The sequence below is a fragment of the Fukomys damarensis genome, unplaced genomic scaffold (genome assembly GCF_012274545.1).
Source record: "Fukomys damarensis isolate Sample0158 unplaced genomic scaffold, DMR_v1.0_HiC HiC_scaffold_29, whole genome shotgun sequence".
NCBI classification, from domain to species: domain Eukaryota; kingdom Metazoa; phylum Chordata; class Mammalia; order Rodentia; family Bathyergidae; genus Fukomys; species Fukomys damarensis.
The window spans coordinates 16,922,701-16,939,169 of NW_022900941.1; the positions used below are offsets into that span (position 1 = coordinate 16,922,701).

At 43.6% G+C, this 16,469-nt stretch overlaps 1 protein-coding gene across 1 annotated transcript in view; it reads left to right on the forward strand.

The window, feature by feature from the left end:
• The window catches only part of Mgat5 (alpha-1,6-mannosylglycoprotein 6-beta-N-acetylglucosaminyltransferase), a 308,365-nt gene that overhangs the window by 212,267 nt on the left and 79,629 nt on the right, over positions 1-16,469 (forward strand). Inside the window, exon 12 of the mRNA XM_019204841.2 lies at positions 3,693-3,826. Coding sequence (XP_019060386.1) covers positions 3,693-3,826 — 134 coding nt within the window. The remainder of the gene's footprint in view (positions 1-3,692; positions 3,827-16,469) is intronic.

Consider the following 16,469-nt stretch of genomic DNA (forward strand, 5'->3'; position numbering starts at 1 on the left):
CTCAGTTACTAGAATATAACCTGGTTTGCAGAGCAAGTGCTCTAAAAGTTTGGCATTGAATGGGTTACTCAGGCTCATCTGATATTATTTCTTTCTTCAAATGTTTTTCATTTCCTTGTGTTGGGAAATACTCAAAATCCTCTTGACTATTTTTGAAATATACAACTAGTTGTTATCAACTTTGGTTACCCTGCTATGCTGTAGAACATTAGGACTTAACTCCTTTTTAAGTATATCTCTTAGTAGTATTTCCCCAGACTAGGCATGACCATGATCTGCTCTGGGAATGCATCAAGCCAGTTTATAATAATTTATAGACAGGTGCTTCCCCAGTGCTTAAAGTAGTGCTTTCCTTAATAAGAAGTTTTCCCTAAACTGTATTAAGGTCACTGTAAATGTTCCGCAAATTTCCTGTACTTTGTAGCATGTAAAAAGTTTAGCACAGTCCCACATCAGAGCAACAGAAATTGATCAGAAAACTGTTAGCATATGTAAGTGTGTGTGTGTGTGTGTGTGTGTGCATGCGTGCGTGTGTGCGCACGCTCACTTGCATGCGAATGTCTAGTTTGGTTTATCTTACAGTGTTATTTTCCTCTGAAGCATGGTTTACCACTGTAGTTTCGAGTCCTGCAAATAAAATATGTGGGATATGAGGCTGTAAATTAGAGCGATTTGAAGAGATTGGAACCAGCCATTCTAGCACTAAAACCCAGCATTTCTCTTTCCTAGCATATAGACTCAAGTGGTTTAAATAATTCTGTTTTCTTATTTCAATAAACATATTATAGGGCTATTGTAGGATAAAAGTGAAAGAGTTGTTATAATATGCTTAGCATAGAACTCAAGACAGCCAGAACTCACATCTGCTGTTTTTCTTAATTGTGTTTATCTTCTGGAATGGACTAGTTACTGAAAGTACAGAATGAATGCATCTCATTTGTGATAGGATTTCTTTGATTTATCTTGAAAAGTAGCTATTTACTCTCTGAAACCTCACAACACAATTAAAGTTTGTGTTCTCATCTGAAGGCAGAGAAAAAGAAAACTCGGGGTGAGGGGCAGATCTCAATGGAAAGGTCATTCTAGATCACATCAAGCTGGGCTTGTGTCTTTCAATTAATTATAAGCAACATGAGGAGACACTTGTGTTGAGAACAGGGTCCTCTCTGCAGATGTTACCAAGCAGGCATCAGCTTCTGGTCACCCCCTTGGAAGCGAGGCACATCTGGCCTGTGGTTACTCCAAATTACCTGCTGGGATGAGTCAAAACTGAGTAAACTGGCACATTGCTGAGATTTGATGTCCAGGAACAAATTCAGGGTTACCTGGAAAGAGTCCTGGAGAGGCCAAACTAATACTCAGGTCTGGGCTTACTAAATCTGGTGGTGCCCATTATAAGCATGTGCTGTCCCACAGGTATACTGTTGGCTCCTCAAATTAGCATGGCGTAGTGGGAGAGAGGAGTTTTGATAGAAAGTAAAAAGGTGAAAATTTAAGGAAAGTGTGTATGTGTAATTTATTCTTTATACAGTGTCAGAGTTGACTTAATACCAAATTACAGTCACTGTACAACTAAAGTTTACCATTCCTCACAAGTTTTTGGAATAAATTGTTTCCCCACCACCCCATGTCATTGTTCAAGCTATTAGCTTGGGGAATCTTTAACACAGAAATTTATACGTGTATGTATTATTTGTAGGGGTGGGGTTTTAATGGTCATTTGATTCTTGATTTCACCTTAGTACAATATAACAAGAAATAAGACCCGTTAAGTATTTTATATACTGGAGTTTTTAACTGTCCACATACGAACTAGGTAACTGACTATCAGGGGTAAAAAAGTCTTAAGAATAGAAGTAGGGCCAGGGATTTAGCCCAGTGGTTCTGCCACCTGCCTTGCAAGTGCAAGGTGCTGAGTTTGATCTCCAGTACCAAAAAAAGAATGGAACTACAAAAATTTTCTGGGAAAAAAAAAAAATCACCCAAATTTAGGGCATCGGATGTTCGTTCAGAACTTTTAGAGTGAAGGAAAAAAAAAAAAAGCTTTAGGAAGAGACTTCTTTAGTTGCCTGAGTGACCTTTAGGAAGCACACAGATTCTCTTGCACCCCTCCCCCTTTCTCTCTTAAGTCCCCTCTTCTGTCACTTCCTCAAAAAGGAAAAGGGAGAAAAAAAAAAGGCATCTGTTGCCTCTTGTTGGCAGGAGAATTTATTCAGTAATTTACTTTTCAGCCAACTGCAGCCCTTGCCCTTGCCTCTGGGCAACTGTTCAAAAACACAGAAATGAAATAACAGATTGGCCAGACTGCACACAACTCCCCAGTCACAGCCCTATTATCTCCTTGTTCTGTCACCCCCATTAGGCACAGGCCTGGGAGACAGGATGGTGACAGCACAGTGCCCCAGGCCACCTCTGCTGGGCTTTCGGGGCTCTGGTGCCACCTTCAAGCCTGGGCCAGGCCTCCTTTGTCTTGAGAAAACCAGAGCAAGACAAAGGGATACACCTCCCTGCTTGTGAGTCAGTGGTGTAGTTGGGACTGCAGTATATGGGTTTTACAGAATCCTGAGTGTATCTGAACTACCAAGAGGAATTTGGTTTATCATCATTTGTAGCTGTTCTGTTCAGGTCAGACCAAACGGCAGTTCCTTCACGCTGGCCACATGTGGCTTCTGCTGGCCCATCAGGAGAAGCCTGAAATAAAGATAGAAAAGAGAGTGGTCTCTGTTTAATCAACAACAGAGAATTATTTTTTGATAATAGCAACTCGTGTTGATAATTTTTTTAACATTATAGGCAAGAGATACAAATGTTTGGAGAGGCAGTAGGATTGTCTCCCCCTCGCTAAAGTGTTAATAGACATTTCCTTTTTTCTATTCCAAAATAGTCTACCCCGCAGGCACTGTTCTTTCGTAGTGGTTGTATTTTTTTTGGAACGGCTTTTGCACTCGTGAGCTTTAGCTTTGTCCTGCCTTCATTCCATACCCTGTTCAGTATAGCCCCTTATATTATAGTCCCATGTCACTTAACGGGGCATGTTCTGAGAAATGCATTGTCCTGTTATTACATCATTGTGCCAGTGTCGTAAGACGTGTGGACACAAGCAAAGAGAGCTGTGATGTCACTAGGCCAGATAATCTTCTGGGACCACCATTATACATGCTGGCCATCACTGACTGAAATGCTATGCAGCACACGACTGTACACCTTTTATTAATAATTCTCAGAAGAGATGAAACTTTGGGCAGATACTGTTCAATTTTTGCCCCCAACCTCCTTTAACACAGTGGATAGTAAACCCAGCTGGAGCCAGATTGGACTGTGCGTGGACCTTTCCTGTTCAGAACCACTGATCAAACCCTGACTATTGTAGGCTTCTAGCTCTTAAAAGTTGAAAGCTGGCTGAAGAAATGTCTGCCCAAAACCCAACCTTTTGCTGAGGAAAGGGGAATGAGGGGGCACTGCTCAGTGATTTTTAGACAGATAAATTTTTCCTTAAAAAGAGCAGGACTTTGTTAAGGTTTATCCATCTTAAACATGGATCCTAAAATTATTCTGTTGTGACGCTGTTGCCAACATCAGCCCTCCCAGGCGAGGAGGAGGAGGGTAAAATGAGTGAGAGTAAGGGGGCTTGTATGAAATCTGTAACTGTTGCTGCTGCTGCTTGCTGATCTGTCCTTTGTTTTCTACATCAGCTCACACTCCGGACAACAGCTTTCTGGGCTTTGTGGTCGAGCAGCACCTGAACTCCAGCGACATCCATCACATTAATGAAATCAAAAGGCAGAACCAGTCCCTTGTGTATGGCAAAGTGGATAGCTTCTGGAAGGTGAGTCAGCTTGTGTGTTTGTCGCTCCCTGAAAAGAAGATGGTTGGCTAATTTAATTTAACTTTGATGCAAGGAGTAATCAAACCAAGTGCCCAGGGCTTAATGGGATGTGCTCGGATGTAAACAAGAAGGTTGAGAGGTTTGGTTGCTCCAGCACTTGGGCATCTAACTGAAGCTGCGGCTGCCTGTCCATCCTTACACAGCAGCCCAGGAAACCCTTTCACTCCTTGCTGGTTGGAAGTTACACACAGCTTGTTTCATGTCTCGTACAACTGGCCCCCTTGCCAGGGTTTCCACATCCACAGATTCAACCAGGTGTGGGTTAAAAATATTCTGGAAGAAAAAAAATGTATCTTTAGTGAATGTGTACAGATGTTTTCTTGTCATTCCTTTATCAATACAGTGCACAAACTATTTACATAGTGTGTACATAGTGCTATACATTGTAAATGATGTAGTGATGTTAGTGTACTTTAGTGTACTGGAGGATGTGCGTAGGTTCTGTACACATACCATACTATTATATGCAAGGGATTTTGAGCATCCTTGGGTTTTGATATTTTGGGGGATCTTGGAACAAATCTCTGCAAATACTGAGGGGCACTGGTACTTGTTTTTGAGAACCGTGGTCCCACAGGTCCTGGATAGCTCTCTAGGGCTGGGCACTGCACAGAGACTGTGGTGATTCTTAACTCCTGCCGTCTGGGCAGCAGTTTGTGAAGGTGAACAGCTCCCTGCTTGAGGAAGGCGGTGTCTTTTGCAGCCTGTGCTGTGCAGTCAGGAAAGGAAAGCCTGCCAAGGCTAACTGTGGGCAGAATTGCTCAGGGAGGTCTTGGGTGAAAGAGCTCTTGACTATAAACTGAATCGTGTTTTTCCAAAGCACTTGGCTGTTGGGTGCCAAAGGGCCTTCCTAGGATGATTTCCAGAATGCACCTGAGAAAATACAGCAGTAAAAGAAAGGAATCTGGTGTGACCTGTTGACAGGCAATGTAAATCTTTACTTTACATATGGCAATTACATATGGCTTCAGTAGGCAGATGGCATCATTTTGAGGGATGTTTCTGTGAGACAGAAGCCTTTGGGACATGTCCAGGGATGGTGCTACATGCCTGTAATCCCAGCACTCAGGAAGCTGAGGCAGGAGGAGAATAATCATGTAGCCACCATGGGCTACATAGTAAGTTTAAAGTCATCCTGCACTACATAATGAGACCCTGTCTCAACCTAACAAATGTCTCCAGAACCTAAAAATGCCTCATCCTAAACAGCAGAATTAAATCCTTGCCAGGATAACCATAAACTGTGGTCATCCTGTCTCCCCTACAGAGGAACACAGGGCTGTGCAGGGTAAAGAGTTCTTGTAATCGCCTTTCTGACCTCCTTTTCAGAAAGGAGGGCAGTGCCCCACCCTTCAGCTCTGCAAAGCTAACTGTAGCAAAAAGAATGAAGTCAGTGAAGTTGGCTTGTTTCTAGGGATGCTGATTTAATTCCAAATAATGATCTTTGTTATGAACAGCTAGATCCTTTGTTTCACACAGTAGTTCTCAACTGGCGACAGTTTTATTCCTCCTCTGGAGGGATATTTGGTAATATCTACAGACAGTTTTGGTTGTCATGTCTGGATAATGGCAGCCCTGGCATTGCATGGAGGGAGGGAAAGATATCATAAACATCTTATAAAGCACAGGACTCCACCATTACTATCTGGTATAAAGAATTATCTAGCATAAAATATTGGTAGCACCAAGGTTGAGAAGCCCTGCACTGGAAAATGAGAATTATTTCCTATATACATTGTAAGTTGTACATCCCTAGTCCAAAACATGGACTGACTTGAGACCACAGGGTAGAAAAGTGCACACCTGACCTCATATGATGGGTTACAGTCAAAAGTCAGGAGCACTAAAAATATTTGTGTGAAACTCCCTTCAGGGTGTGTATACAAGGTATATTTGTATATGAAACAAATATGAATTTTGGGTTTATACCGGAATCCCACCCCCAAGATAGCTTATGTATATGCAAGCATCCCAAAGTCTGAAATGCTCCCAAATTTAGGGCATCGGATGTTCGTTCAGAACTTTTAGAGTGAAGGAAAAAAAAAAAAAGCTTTAGGAAGAGACTTCTTTAGTTGCCTGAGTGACCTTTAGGAAGCACACAGATTCTCTTGCACCCCTCCCCCTTTCTCTCTTAAGTCCCCTCTTCTGTCACTTCCTCAAAAAGGAAAAGGGAGAAAAAAAAAAGGCATCTGTTGCCTCTTGTTGGCAGGAGAATTTATTCAGTAATTTACTTTTCAGCCAACTGCAGCCCTTGCCCTTGCCTCTGGGCAACTGTTCAAAAACACAGAAATGAAATAACAGATTGGCCAGACTGCACACAACTCCCCAGTCACAGCCCTATTATCTCCTTGTTCTGTCACCCCCATTAGGCACAGGCCTGGGAGACAGGATGGTGACAGCACAGTGCCCCAGGCCACCTCTGCTGGGCTTTCGGGGCTCTGGTGCCACCTTCAAGCCTGGGCCAGGCCTCCTTTGTCTTGAGAAAACCAGAGCAAGACAAAGGGATACACCTCCCTGCTTGTGAGTCAGTGGTGTAGTTGGGACTGCAGTATATGGGTTTTACAGAATCCTGAGTGTATCTGAACTACCAAGAGGAATTTGGTTTATCATCATTTGTAGCTGTTCTGTTCAGGTCAGACCAAACGGCAGTTCCTTCACGCTGGCCACATGTGGCTTCTGCTGGCCCATCAGGAGAAGCCTGAAATAAAGATAGAAAAGAGAGTGGTCTCTGTTTAATCAACAACAGAGAATTATTTTTTGATAATAGCAACTCGTGTTGATAATTTTTTTAACATTATAGGCAAGAGATACAAATGTTTGGAGAGGCAGTAGGATTGTCTCCCCCTCGCTAAAGTGTTAATAGACATTTCCTTTTTTCTATTCCAAAATAGTCTACCCCGCAGGCACTGTTCTTTCGTAGTGGTTGTATTTTTTTTGGAACGGCTTTTGCACTCGTGAGCTTTAGCTTTGTCCTGCCTTCATTACATACCCTGTTCAGTATAGCCCCTTATATTATAGTCCCATGTCACTTAACGGGGCATGTTCTGAGAAATGCATTGTCCTGTTATTACATCATTGTGCCAGTGTCGTAAGACGTGTGGACACAAGCAAAGAGAGCTGTGATGTCACTAGGCCAGATAATCTTCTGGGACCACCATTATACATGCTGGCCATCACTGACTGAAATGCTATGCAGCACACGACTGTACACCTTTTATTAATAATTCTCAGAAGAGATGAAACTTTGGGCAGATACTGTTCAATTTTTGCCCCCAACCTCCTTTAACACAGTGGATAGTAAACCCAGCTGGAGCCAGATTGGACTGTGCGTGGACCTTTCCTGTTCAGAACCACTGATCAAACCCTGACTATTGTAGGCTTCTAGCTCTTAAAAGTTGAAAGCTGGCTGAAGAAATGTCTGCCCAAAACCCAACCTTTTGCTGAGGAAAGGGGAATGAGGGGGCACTGCTCAGTGATTTTTAGACAGATAAATTTTTCCTTAAAAAGAGCAGGACTTTGTTAAGGTTTATCCATCTTAAACATGGATCCTAAAATTATTCTGTTGTGACGCTGTTGCCAACATCAGCCCTCCCAGGCGAGGAGGAGGAGGGTAAAATGAGTGAGAGTAAGGGGGCTTGTATGAAATCTGTAACTGTTGCTGCTGCTGCTTGCTGATCTGTCCTTTGTTTTCTACATCAGCTCACACTCCGGACAACAGCTTTCTGGGCTTTGTGGTCGAGCAGCACCTGAACTCCAGCGACATCCATCACATTAATGAAATCAAAAGGCAGAACCAGTCCCTTGTGTATGGCAAAGTGGATAGCTTCTGGAAGGTGAGTCAGCTTGTGTGTTTGTCGCTCCCTGAAAAGAAGATGGTTGGCTAATTTAATTTAACTTTGATGCAAGGAGTAATCAAACCAAGTGCCCAGGGCTTAATGGGATGTGCTCGGATGTAAACAAGAAGGTTGAGAGGTTTGGTTGCTCCAGCACTTGGGCATCTAACTGAAGCTGCGGCTGCCTGTCCATCCTTACACAGCAGCCCAGGAAACCCTTTCACTCCTTGCTGGTTGGAAGTTACACACAGCTTGTTTCATGTCTCGTACAACTGGCCCCCTTGCCAGGGTTTCCACATCCACAGATTCAACCAGGTGTGGGTTAAAAATATTCTGGAAGAAAAAAAATGTATCTTTAGTGAATGTGTACAGATGTTTTCTTGTCATTCCTTTATCAATACAGTGCACAAACTATTTACATAGTGTGTACATAGTGCTATACATTGTAAATGATGTAGTGATGTTAGTGTACTTTAGTGTACTGGAGGATGTGCGTAGGTTCTGTACACATACCATACTATTATATGCAAGGGATTTTGAGCATCCTTGGGTTTTGATATTTTGGGGGATCTTGGAACAAATCTCTGCAAATACTGAGGGGCACTGGTACTTGTTTTTGAGAACCGTGGTCCCACAGGTCCTGGATAGCTCTCTAGGGCTGGGCACTGCACAGAGACTGTGGTGATTCTTAACTCCTGCCGTCTGGGCAGCAGTTTGTGAAGGTGAACAGCTCCCTGCTTGAGGAAGGCGGTGTCTTTTGCAGCCTGTGCTGTGCAGTCAGGAAAGGAAAGCCTGCCAAGGCTAACTGTGGGCAGAATTGCTCAGGGAGGTCTTGGGTGAAAGAGCTCTTGACTATAAACTGAATCGTGTTTTTCCAAAGCACTTGGCTGTTGGGTGCCAAAGGGCCTTCCTAGGATGATTTCCAGAATGCACCTGAGAAAATACAGCAGTAAAAGAAAGGAATCTGGTGTGACCTGTTGACAGGCAATGTAAATCTTTACTTTACATATGGCAATTACATATGGCTTCAGTAGGCAGATGGCATCATTTTGAGGGATGTTTCTGTGAGACAGAAGCCTTTGGGACATGTCCAGGGATGGTGCTACATGCCTGTAATCCCAGCACTCAGGAAGCTGAGGCAGGAGGAGAATAATCATGTAGCCACCATGGGCTACATAGTAAGTTTAAAGTCATCCTGCACTACATAATGAGACCCTGTCTCAACCTAACAAATGTCTCCAGAACCTAAAAATGCCTCATCCTAAACAGCAGAATTAAATCCTTGCCAGGATAACCATAAACTGTGGTCATCCTGTCTCCCCTACAGAGGAACACAGGGCTGTGCAGGGTAAAGAGTTCTTGTAATCGCCTTTCTGACCTCCTTTTCAGAAAGGAGGGCAGTGCCCCACCCTTCAGCTCTGCAAAGCTAACTGTAGCAAAAAGAATGAAGTCAGTGAAGTTGGCTTGTTTCTAGGGATGCTGATTTAATTCCAAATAATGATCTTTGTTATGAACAGCTAGATCCTTTGTTTCACACAGTAGTTCTCAACTGGCGACAGTTTTATTCCTCCTCTGGAGGGATATTTGGTAATATCTACAGACAGTTTTGGTTGTCATGTCTGGATAATGGCAGCCCTGGCATTGCATGGAGGGAGGGAAAGATATCATAAACATCTTATAAAGCACAGGACTCCACCATTACTATCTGGTATAAAGAATTATCTAGCATAAAATATTGGTAGCACCAAGGTTGAGAAGCCCTGCACTGGAAAATGAGAATTATTTCCTATATACATTGTAAGTTGAACATCCCTAGTCCAAAACATGGACTGACTTGAGACCACAGGGTAGAAAAAGTGCACACCTGACCTCATATGATGGGTTACAGTCAAAAGTCAGGAGCACTAAAAATATTTGTGTGAAACTCCCTTCAGGGTGTGTATACAAGGTATATTTGTATATGAAACAAATATGAATTTTGGGTTTATACCGGAATCCCACCCCCAAGATAGCTTATGTATATGCAAGCATCCCAAAGTCTGAAATGCAAAACACTTTTGGTGCCAAGCATTTCAAATAACGGACACTCAACCTGTATTCTACTCTTTTTCCTCAAATAACGTAAAATTAATGTAGATTATAATTAGCTATTTGAGATGTCCCCATTAATTTTTAAGTTTTTAATTGTATATTTTTACTAGTATATGTTTGCGGTACATTATGAGAATTTGAATAAAACAAATTTTAGTTTGTTTGTTTGTTTGTTTTTGTCCTCTTCTCCTCGCGTCCCTCTCTGTTCTCGCCATCTCTTGATCCCCTTCACACTTGAGAAAACTGTTATAATTAGCTATTTGAGATGTCCCCATTAATTTTTAAGTTTTTAATTGTATATTTTTACTAGTATATGTTTGCGGTACATTATGAGAATTTGAATAAAACAAATTTTAGTTTGTTTGTTTGTTTGTTTTTGTCCTCTTCTCCTCGCGTCCCTCTCTGTTCTCGCCATCTCTTGATCCCCTTCACACTTGAGAAAACTGTTTCCATTTTTTCTGACCCTTTTTTTTTTTGTGTCATTTTTCCCTCCCCCCCCCAATCTCGTCCCCCTTCCGTTTGAAAAAGATCTCTGCTTCCCTGTGATGTACCCTTTATTGTGCTCTTTATTTCTATTTTGGGCTTCTCATATAAGAGAAGCCCTGTGATACCTGAACTTGTGTGTCTGGTTTTTTTCACCTAACACTGTGATCTTGAGGGTTATCCACTCACAGAGGCTTCTCCTGCTTGTGGCACAGCACTACTCCATTGTATATAAAGACTGTGTTTTCTTTATCTATTCCTCTGTCGATGGATATATAGGTTGCTTTGTTCCCCACCCATCAAAATGTTCCCCGTGTCGATGAGACATTTTTCAGCTGAGTTTCAGCCGAGCTTGGGCTAAGAGGGGCGTGTTGGGGGTTTGCATTCTGGGCTTGGTTGTGACGTGATGCATCATGGCTCTGGATTTAGGAATACTTGGCCCTTAAAAGGGTACACCTGCCTTCTCCCCTGTGCAGCTGTTTGGAGAAAATAGCTTGCATGTCTGAGCATGTCTTACAATTATATCACTTGTTTTGGAACCAAGTGCAGCCCTCTTCTGAATGTTTGTGCAGCTTTATTGTTTCTGTTGTTTGTTTTTCTAGAAGAACAAAAAGATATATTGGTTCTGAATGTTTTTTTTTTTGTTGTTACCTGTTTTGGATAAATTAATACTGCCACTGAAATGAATTCTTTGATGCCTGTCAAAATCTCAAAAGTGTTAACCATGATCTTTAAGTGATTAGAGGTGTGATTTGGAAATTCATCTGTATTTTGAGCTGTGAAAATTCTGTAGGTAACCAGCATTCATTATACCATTTCCACTCAAGGATTGCAAAAGGCTTAGTATCATTGTGTCCAAATTCATCCTTTTCTGAATACCAAAAATCAAGGGTATTATTTCAGGGGTATTATTTTCTTACATTATTGCAGTACTCCATTCCTGGAAATAGCCCTCAAAAGAAGAAAAATACTGGAAAGTTTTCACATACATTTAGAACATCATCTCCAACTTTTGAACATAGAACAGTATATGAGACTCTAGGGGTTTTCCCCCCAAAATATCTCCGTTGCAGAGCACGTAGTAGTGTAAGGACCAGAATGCACTCAGTTGCTATAAAGGAACAAAATGTTAGAAAAGGATACATCATATGGCAGGAGACCAGATAATGAGGGAAAAAGCAAGACTGATGTTGGGAGGGGCAGAGCACTGTTGAGAGGGTGAGAAGGCCCCCCATAGGGAGGGGAGCACTGCCGTGAGAAATGATGGTTGAAAAGGAAGACACATAAACACGACAGAAAGTAGCTCTTTCATTTTCCATATCATGTATCCTTTTCTAACATTTTGTTCCTTTATAGCAACTTGAGTGCATTCTGGTCCTTATAGCCATACCACAGATACCTGCTAAATTGGATAAGTTGCCCAACGTTCGAAATACCTGTCAAGAAACATAAGTCTAGGGCCAGGGATTTAGCTCAGTGGTGCCGTTATCTGCCTCGCAAGTGGAAGGTTCCGAGTTCAATCCCCGGTACCAAAAAAATAAAAAGAAACCTAAGTCTGTTAAATAGAGAGGCTAGGGAAGGAGTGTTTCCCTTTCAGTCTCTTGGCCTTGTCATGACCAAGGTGCCCACAGATCTTGTCCCGGTGTTAGGATGTGTGACAGAGAGATGGGTGGGACAGAAAGGGACCTTACCGGCATGTTACAGAATCCAGAAGGCACCACCATAGGAAGCATCTCTGCCCAGGACCCTCATTACTGATGAGATTGCTTACAGCCTGGTCCCAAGTACAAGACTGTCTTCTTAACCCAAGGACCCACAGCCCTGGGCTCATGGCCTCAATCTGTGGGACAAGCAGAGCACTGGGTCTGGCTACACCAGAGATGTACCTAGAAAAAAAAGTGTCTGTCCTTCAACATCCTGTTACCCGAAGTTACCAGAAAGTGGAAAATTAATCACTTTTTAAAAGATAAGTGACTTGGCTGGGGATTTAGCTCAGTGGTTCCGCCTCCTGCCTCACAAGCATTAGGACCAGGACCAGAGTTTGATCCCTGGTATCAAAAGGGCCAGGGATTTAGCTCAGTGGTTCCACCTCCTGCCTCACAAGCATTAGGAGCAGGACCAGAGTTTGATCCCTGGTATCAAAAGGGCCAGGGATTTAGCTCAGTGGTTCCACCGCCTGCCTCACAAGCACAAGGACCTGAGCTCAATCCCTGGTATCCCCCACAAAGTGACTTTTAAAAAACAGAAATTAAAATTAATTGAAATCTTAGAATGTGCAGAGGTGCATGCATGTAATCTCAGCTGCTCTGAAGCAGGAGGATCACAGGTTCTAGGCCAACCTGGATACCATAGACCCTATCTCATAAAAAAGGGTCAAGGATCTAGCTCATTGGAAAAGCACCTCTGGATTCAATCCCCAATACAGAAAAAGAAATCATCTTGGTTAACTGTATATGTGTGTGTGTGTGTGTGTGTGTGTGTGTGTGTGTGTGTGTATTTTTTTATATATATATATCCTGAGCACAAATGAATGCTTAGGCAAGGGTACATAGTCAGCATTTTACAATCCATGAAGCCACAGTGTTCTTACTACTTAATAACACATAACCACTGCTGAAGCAACTGCGCCAGAGCCCTTGCTTTGGCCACAACAGGAGAACAAAGATGGGCCTTGAATCAAAAGCTCCCAGGGACCAGGGATTTAGCTCAGTGGTTCCACTGCCTGCCTTGCAAGCCAAAGTTCCTGAGTTCGATCCCTGGTACTAAAAAAACAAAACAAAAGCTCCCTGAAGCACTTAATTGTACTTAAAGTTCCTTTCTCTCCCATTTTTCCCTGAGGTACTGACTCGCTGAAGTAACTGACCTGTAAAGTGGGGCTTCTCTGCCTTCATAGTGCATGCGGATCACCTGGAATCTCCCTAGCATGCAGGTTCGGGTTGAGGCCTGCGCAGTGGGACCAAGGCTCTGCCACTCTCACACACACAGGCAGTGGAGATGTGCTGTTAGCAAAGCACACTTTGAGCAGCCCGTGCTGGGGAGTTTGCCCCCCTCCCCTGTAGCTGACCAATCAGTGAATAGATAAGTCTCCTTTTCACCTTTCCTTTACCCTCCTGCTATTCATGTCAGACTGCCGGCTCTCGTGTCACCTTTTGCTGCTGTTAGTGCTTGATTGTGGTTGCCCTAACCTCACTGGCCAGAAGTACATTTGCAGACCTTGGTACTTCTCACGCCTGTTGCCTGGCCCCAGGAGAGGAGCAAGCCTGCGGTAGGCAGCGACTCTCACAGGAGGTGAGGAAGGCACACTGCCTTCCTGTGACCTGTTCTTTGCGTTTGTTCGTACAGCTGCTTGCTGGGCATTGTGGCACAGTGATCAAAAAGCACTGACTTTGAAGCCAGAGAGCTAGGCTCACACCCTGGCTCTGCCATTAGCTGCCTGATTTTGGATACGTTACAGTGCTTCACTTGGCCTCATTTTTCATGTGGCTTGTCATAGAGTGTCAGTAATGACTAAATGAATATATGCTTAGGACAGGTCCAGTCATACAGTAAGTCTAGATATGCACTTGACACTATTGTTATCACTACCTGAGCCAGAAAGGAAACGCCACAGTGGGTCCTGGTGCAGGGATGAGGTGGGTTGAGCCTACAAGAAATTGGCAAATAGAAGCCTATACTTAAAAGTACTCAAATTCATTTTTAAACTCTTATTAGCAGGTTGAAAGCTATAGCCCAGTGTTAGCAAGCTAACATGTTGGCACTTGGTGATAAGTGGATTGCAGGTTGGGACTCGATCTCTAAAAGGTTCGCATCCCTGCTCTAGCCTCTGGGGCAAATATAGCCCATTACCTGTTTATATAAGGAGCATTTCATTGGCACACAGCCATGACCATTTGATGTCTATGATGCTTTTGCACTAAAATTGAGGAGTTGCGTAACTGTTACAAAGGCTGTATGATATGACCTCCAGAGCTGACAAGATTTACCATCTGGCCCTTTCCAGAGCAGTTTGCTAACCTCTGAGTTATGCTGTGTCTCAAGTAAACCAAGGCGCTCTCAGAGGACACAGTTGGCTGGAAGTCCCTGGCATGAATCTCAGCAGAGATCTTTTTAGCTTGCTCTTGATTAGGTTGGTGGATAAGAAAAGCAGAGGAAGGGTCATGGGAAAGACAAAGTTCCACACACTGAGCCTAATACCTTTTTCCAAGCAAAAAGCTAGTGCCTTGTAAGTAACTGGTAATACACTAATAATTAAAGGGCCTTGGGCTGGGGCTGGACCTCAGTGTTTGAGCTTGTACTTAACAGGTGTGAAGCCCTGGATTTGATCCCTACCACGTCAAAAAATTTAAAGAAGCCTTACATTTGTGGGCTCATTTCCAGTTCTTGGAGTCCTTCCTTGTTCGCATTTACGGTGGGCCCAGGTGTTCGCATCTTTAACCATCTGGTTTATGGATGAAGGCAGTGGCTCAAAGATGGAGTGATGTAACCAGGGTCGTGCTGCGCAGGCAGTGCAGACCCAGGGCCAGTGAAAGGGCCTGCTCTCCCCGCTTGGCTCCTTGACTCCCTGCTGCCACCTGCTTGATGGAACTGCTACCCTGCCCTTTCCTAGAGGTTGTTTCTATGTTTAGAGCAGGATTTTGAAACTCTGAAGAAAGGACTCCATGAGTGACCTGAGCATACAGCAGGAGCCGTGGCAAATACTGGCTTTCCAGGTAAACTGCTGCTCCAGGCTGCTCCCCTCACAGCGGGCCAGCTCAGCAATAATTTTGCAGACAGTTCTACAGAATAACCGTGCCTCCATCTGAGCAGTTCAAATCTTTCCTGGGTCCTGATCTCAGGACCTGGCTTGGCCCAGCCTTGGGCAGCTTGCCAACAACCCACATGAGCCAGACTCCCCTGAATTTGGAGAGTTCCTTTTCACACAGGCCTCGCAGACTGTGTAATTACGAAGGGTCCTCCAGTGGCACATCCCTTCTCTGTATGCCAAAGAAATGAGGCAGAACTTTTGAAAATGTGGCCCAGATTGCCCCTGTGCTCTTTTCTAATCCTTTCTCCTTACATACCAGCCAAAGCCATCTTTTTAAAAAGGTGAATTGGATGTTACTCCTCTGCCCAAACTGTCCAAGTGAGTCTATCTCATACGTAGAGCACATTACGTTTATGATGAAATCCACACTTGGTAGCATGTGTAGTGAGGCTCCCTGCTGCAAGCCAGTCACACCGGCTCTTCACAGTCTGCTCTCCCTAGCAACCTGGCTGTTGCCATGTGCACCCCCCCAGGCCTCTCTACCAGAAGGCCTATGAAGTTCTCCCTTTTTTGATGTAATGGGCATGAAACCCAAATCCTTGCACTAGCATGCACACTCTTGAGCTGCACCCTGCAGCCCTTGTGATTTGGGGACAGGATTTCACTAGGTTGCCCAGGCTGGCTGTGAACTTGCTGTCCTCCTACTTGAGCCCCTGCAGGAGCTGGGACGACAGGCATGTATCACCACACTCAGTGTCACCACGCTTGCCGGCCTTTTTAATTATTAATAGAAGTACGTATTTGCCGTACATGATGATTGCATTCATCATAGGGAATTTGTATTTGTATATAATATATTTTAATTCTTCTTTGTTTCCCCATTTCTGTCCCCTCCCTTCAACCCTTCTTCCTCTCCTCATTTACAAAAGTGTTTTGTTTCCATTTTTTCCTCCCATTTTCCATTTTAAAAATTCCCTTTTCCTTCCTTCCTTTCCTTTCCCTTCCCTCTCCTTTGCTCCCTTTGCATTTGAACCTGTCCTTCCTATTTCCCAGTATCCATCCTCCATTCTCCTCCTTATTTACCACCTGAGTATCTCACATAAGAGAATTTGATGTTTACACTTGTGTGTCTAATTTATTTTACTTAAAATTGAGATGTCACTGTGCATCTGTTTACCTAAAAATGATTCAAGTTTGTCCTCCTTTATTTGCCAGCCCTTTAATGGCTGCACCCTGCCCAGGCTCATCCCAACTTTTGCTCCTGGGGCCCTCCCTGCCCCACATGTGTGGTCAGCCAGATGTCACCTCTCTCCCTTGTTCCTTCCCATAATGTACTTGTAGACATTTGTCTTTCATTGTCATTCTGTTCTCATTCAACAAGTAAGCAATAGGAGGACAGGAATCCTGTCAGTTTTGCTGCCCAGCACTGCTT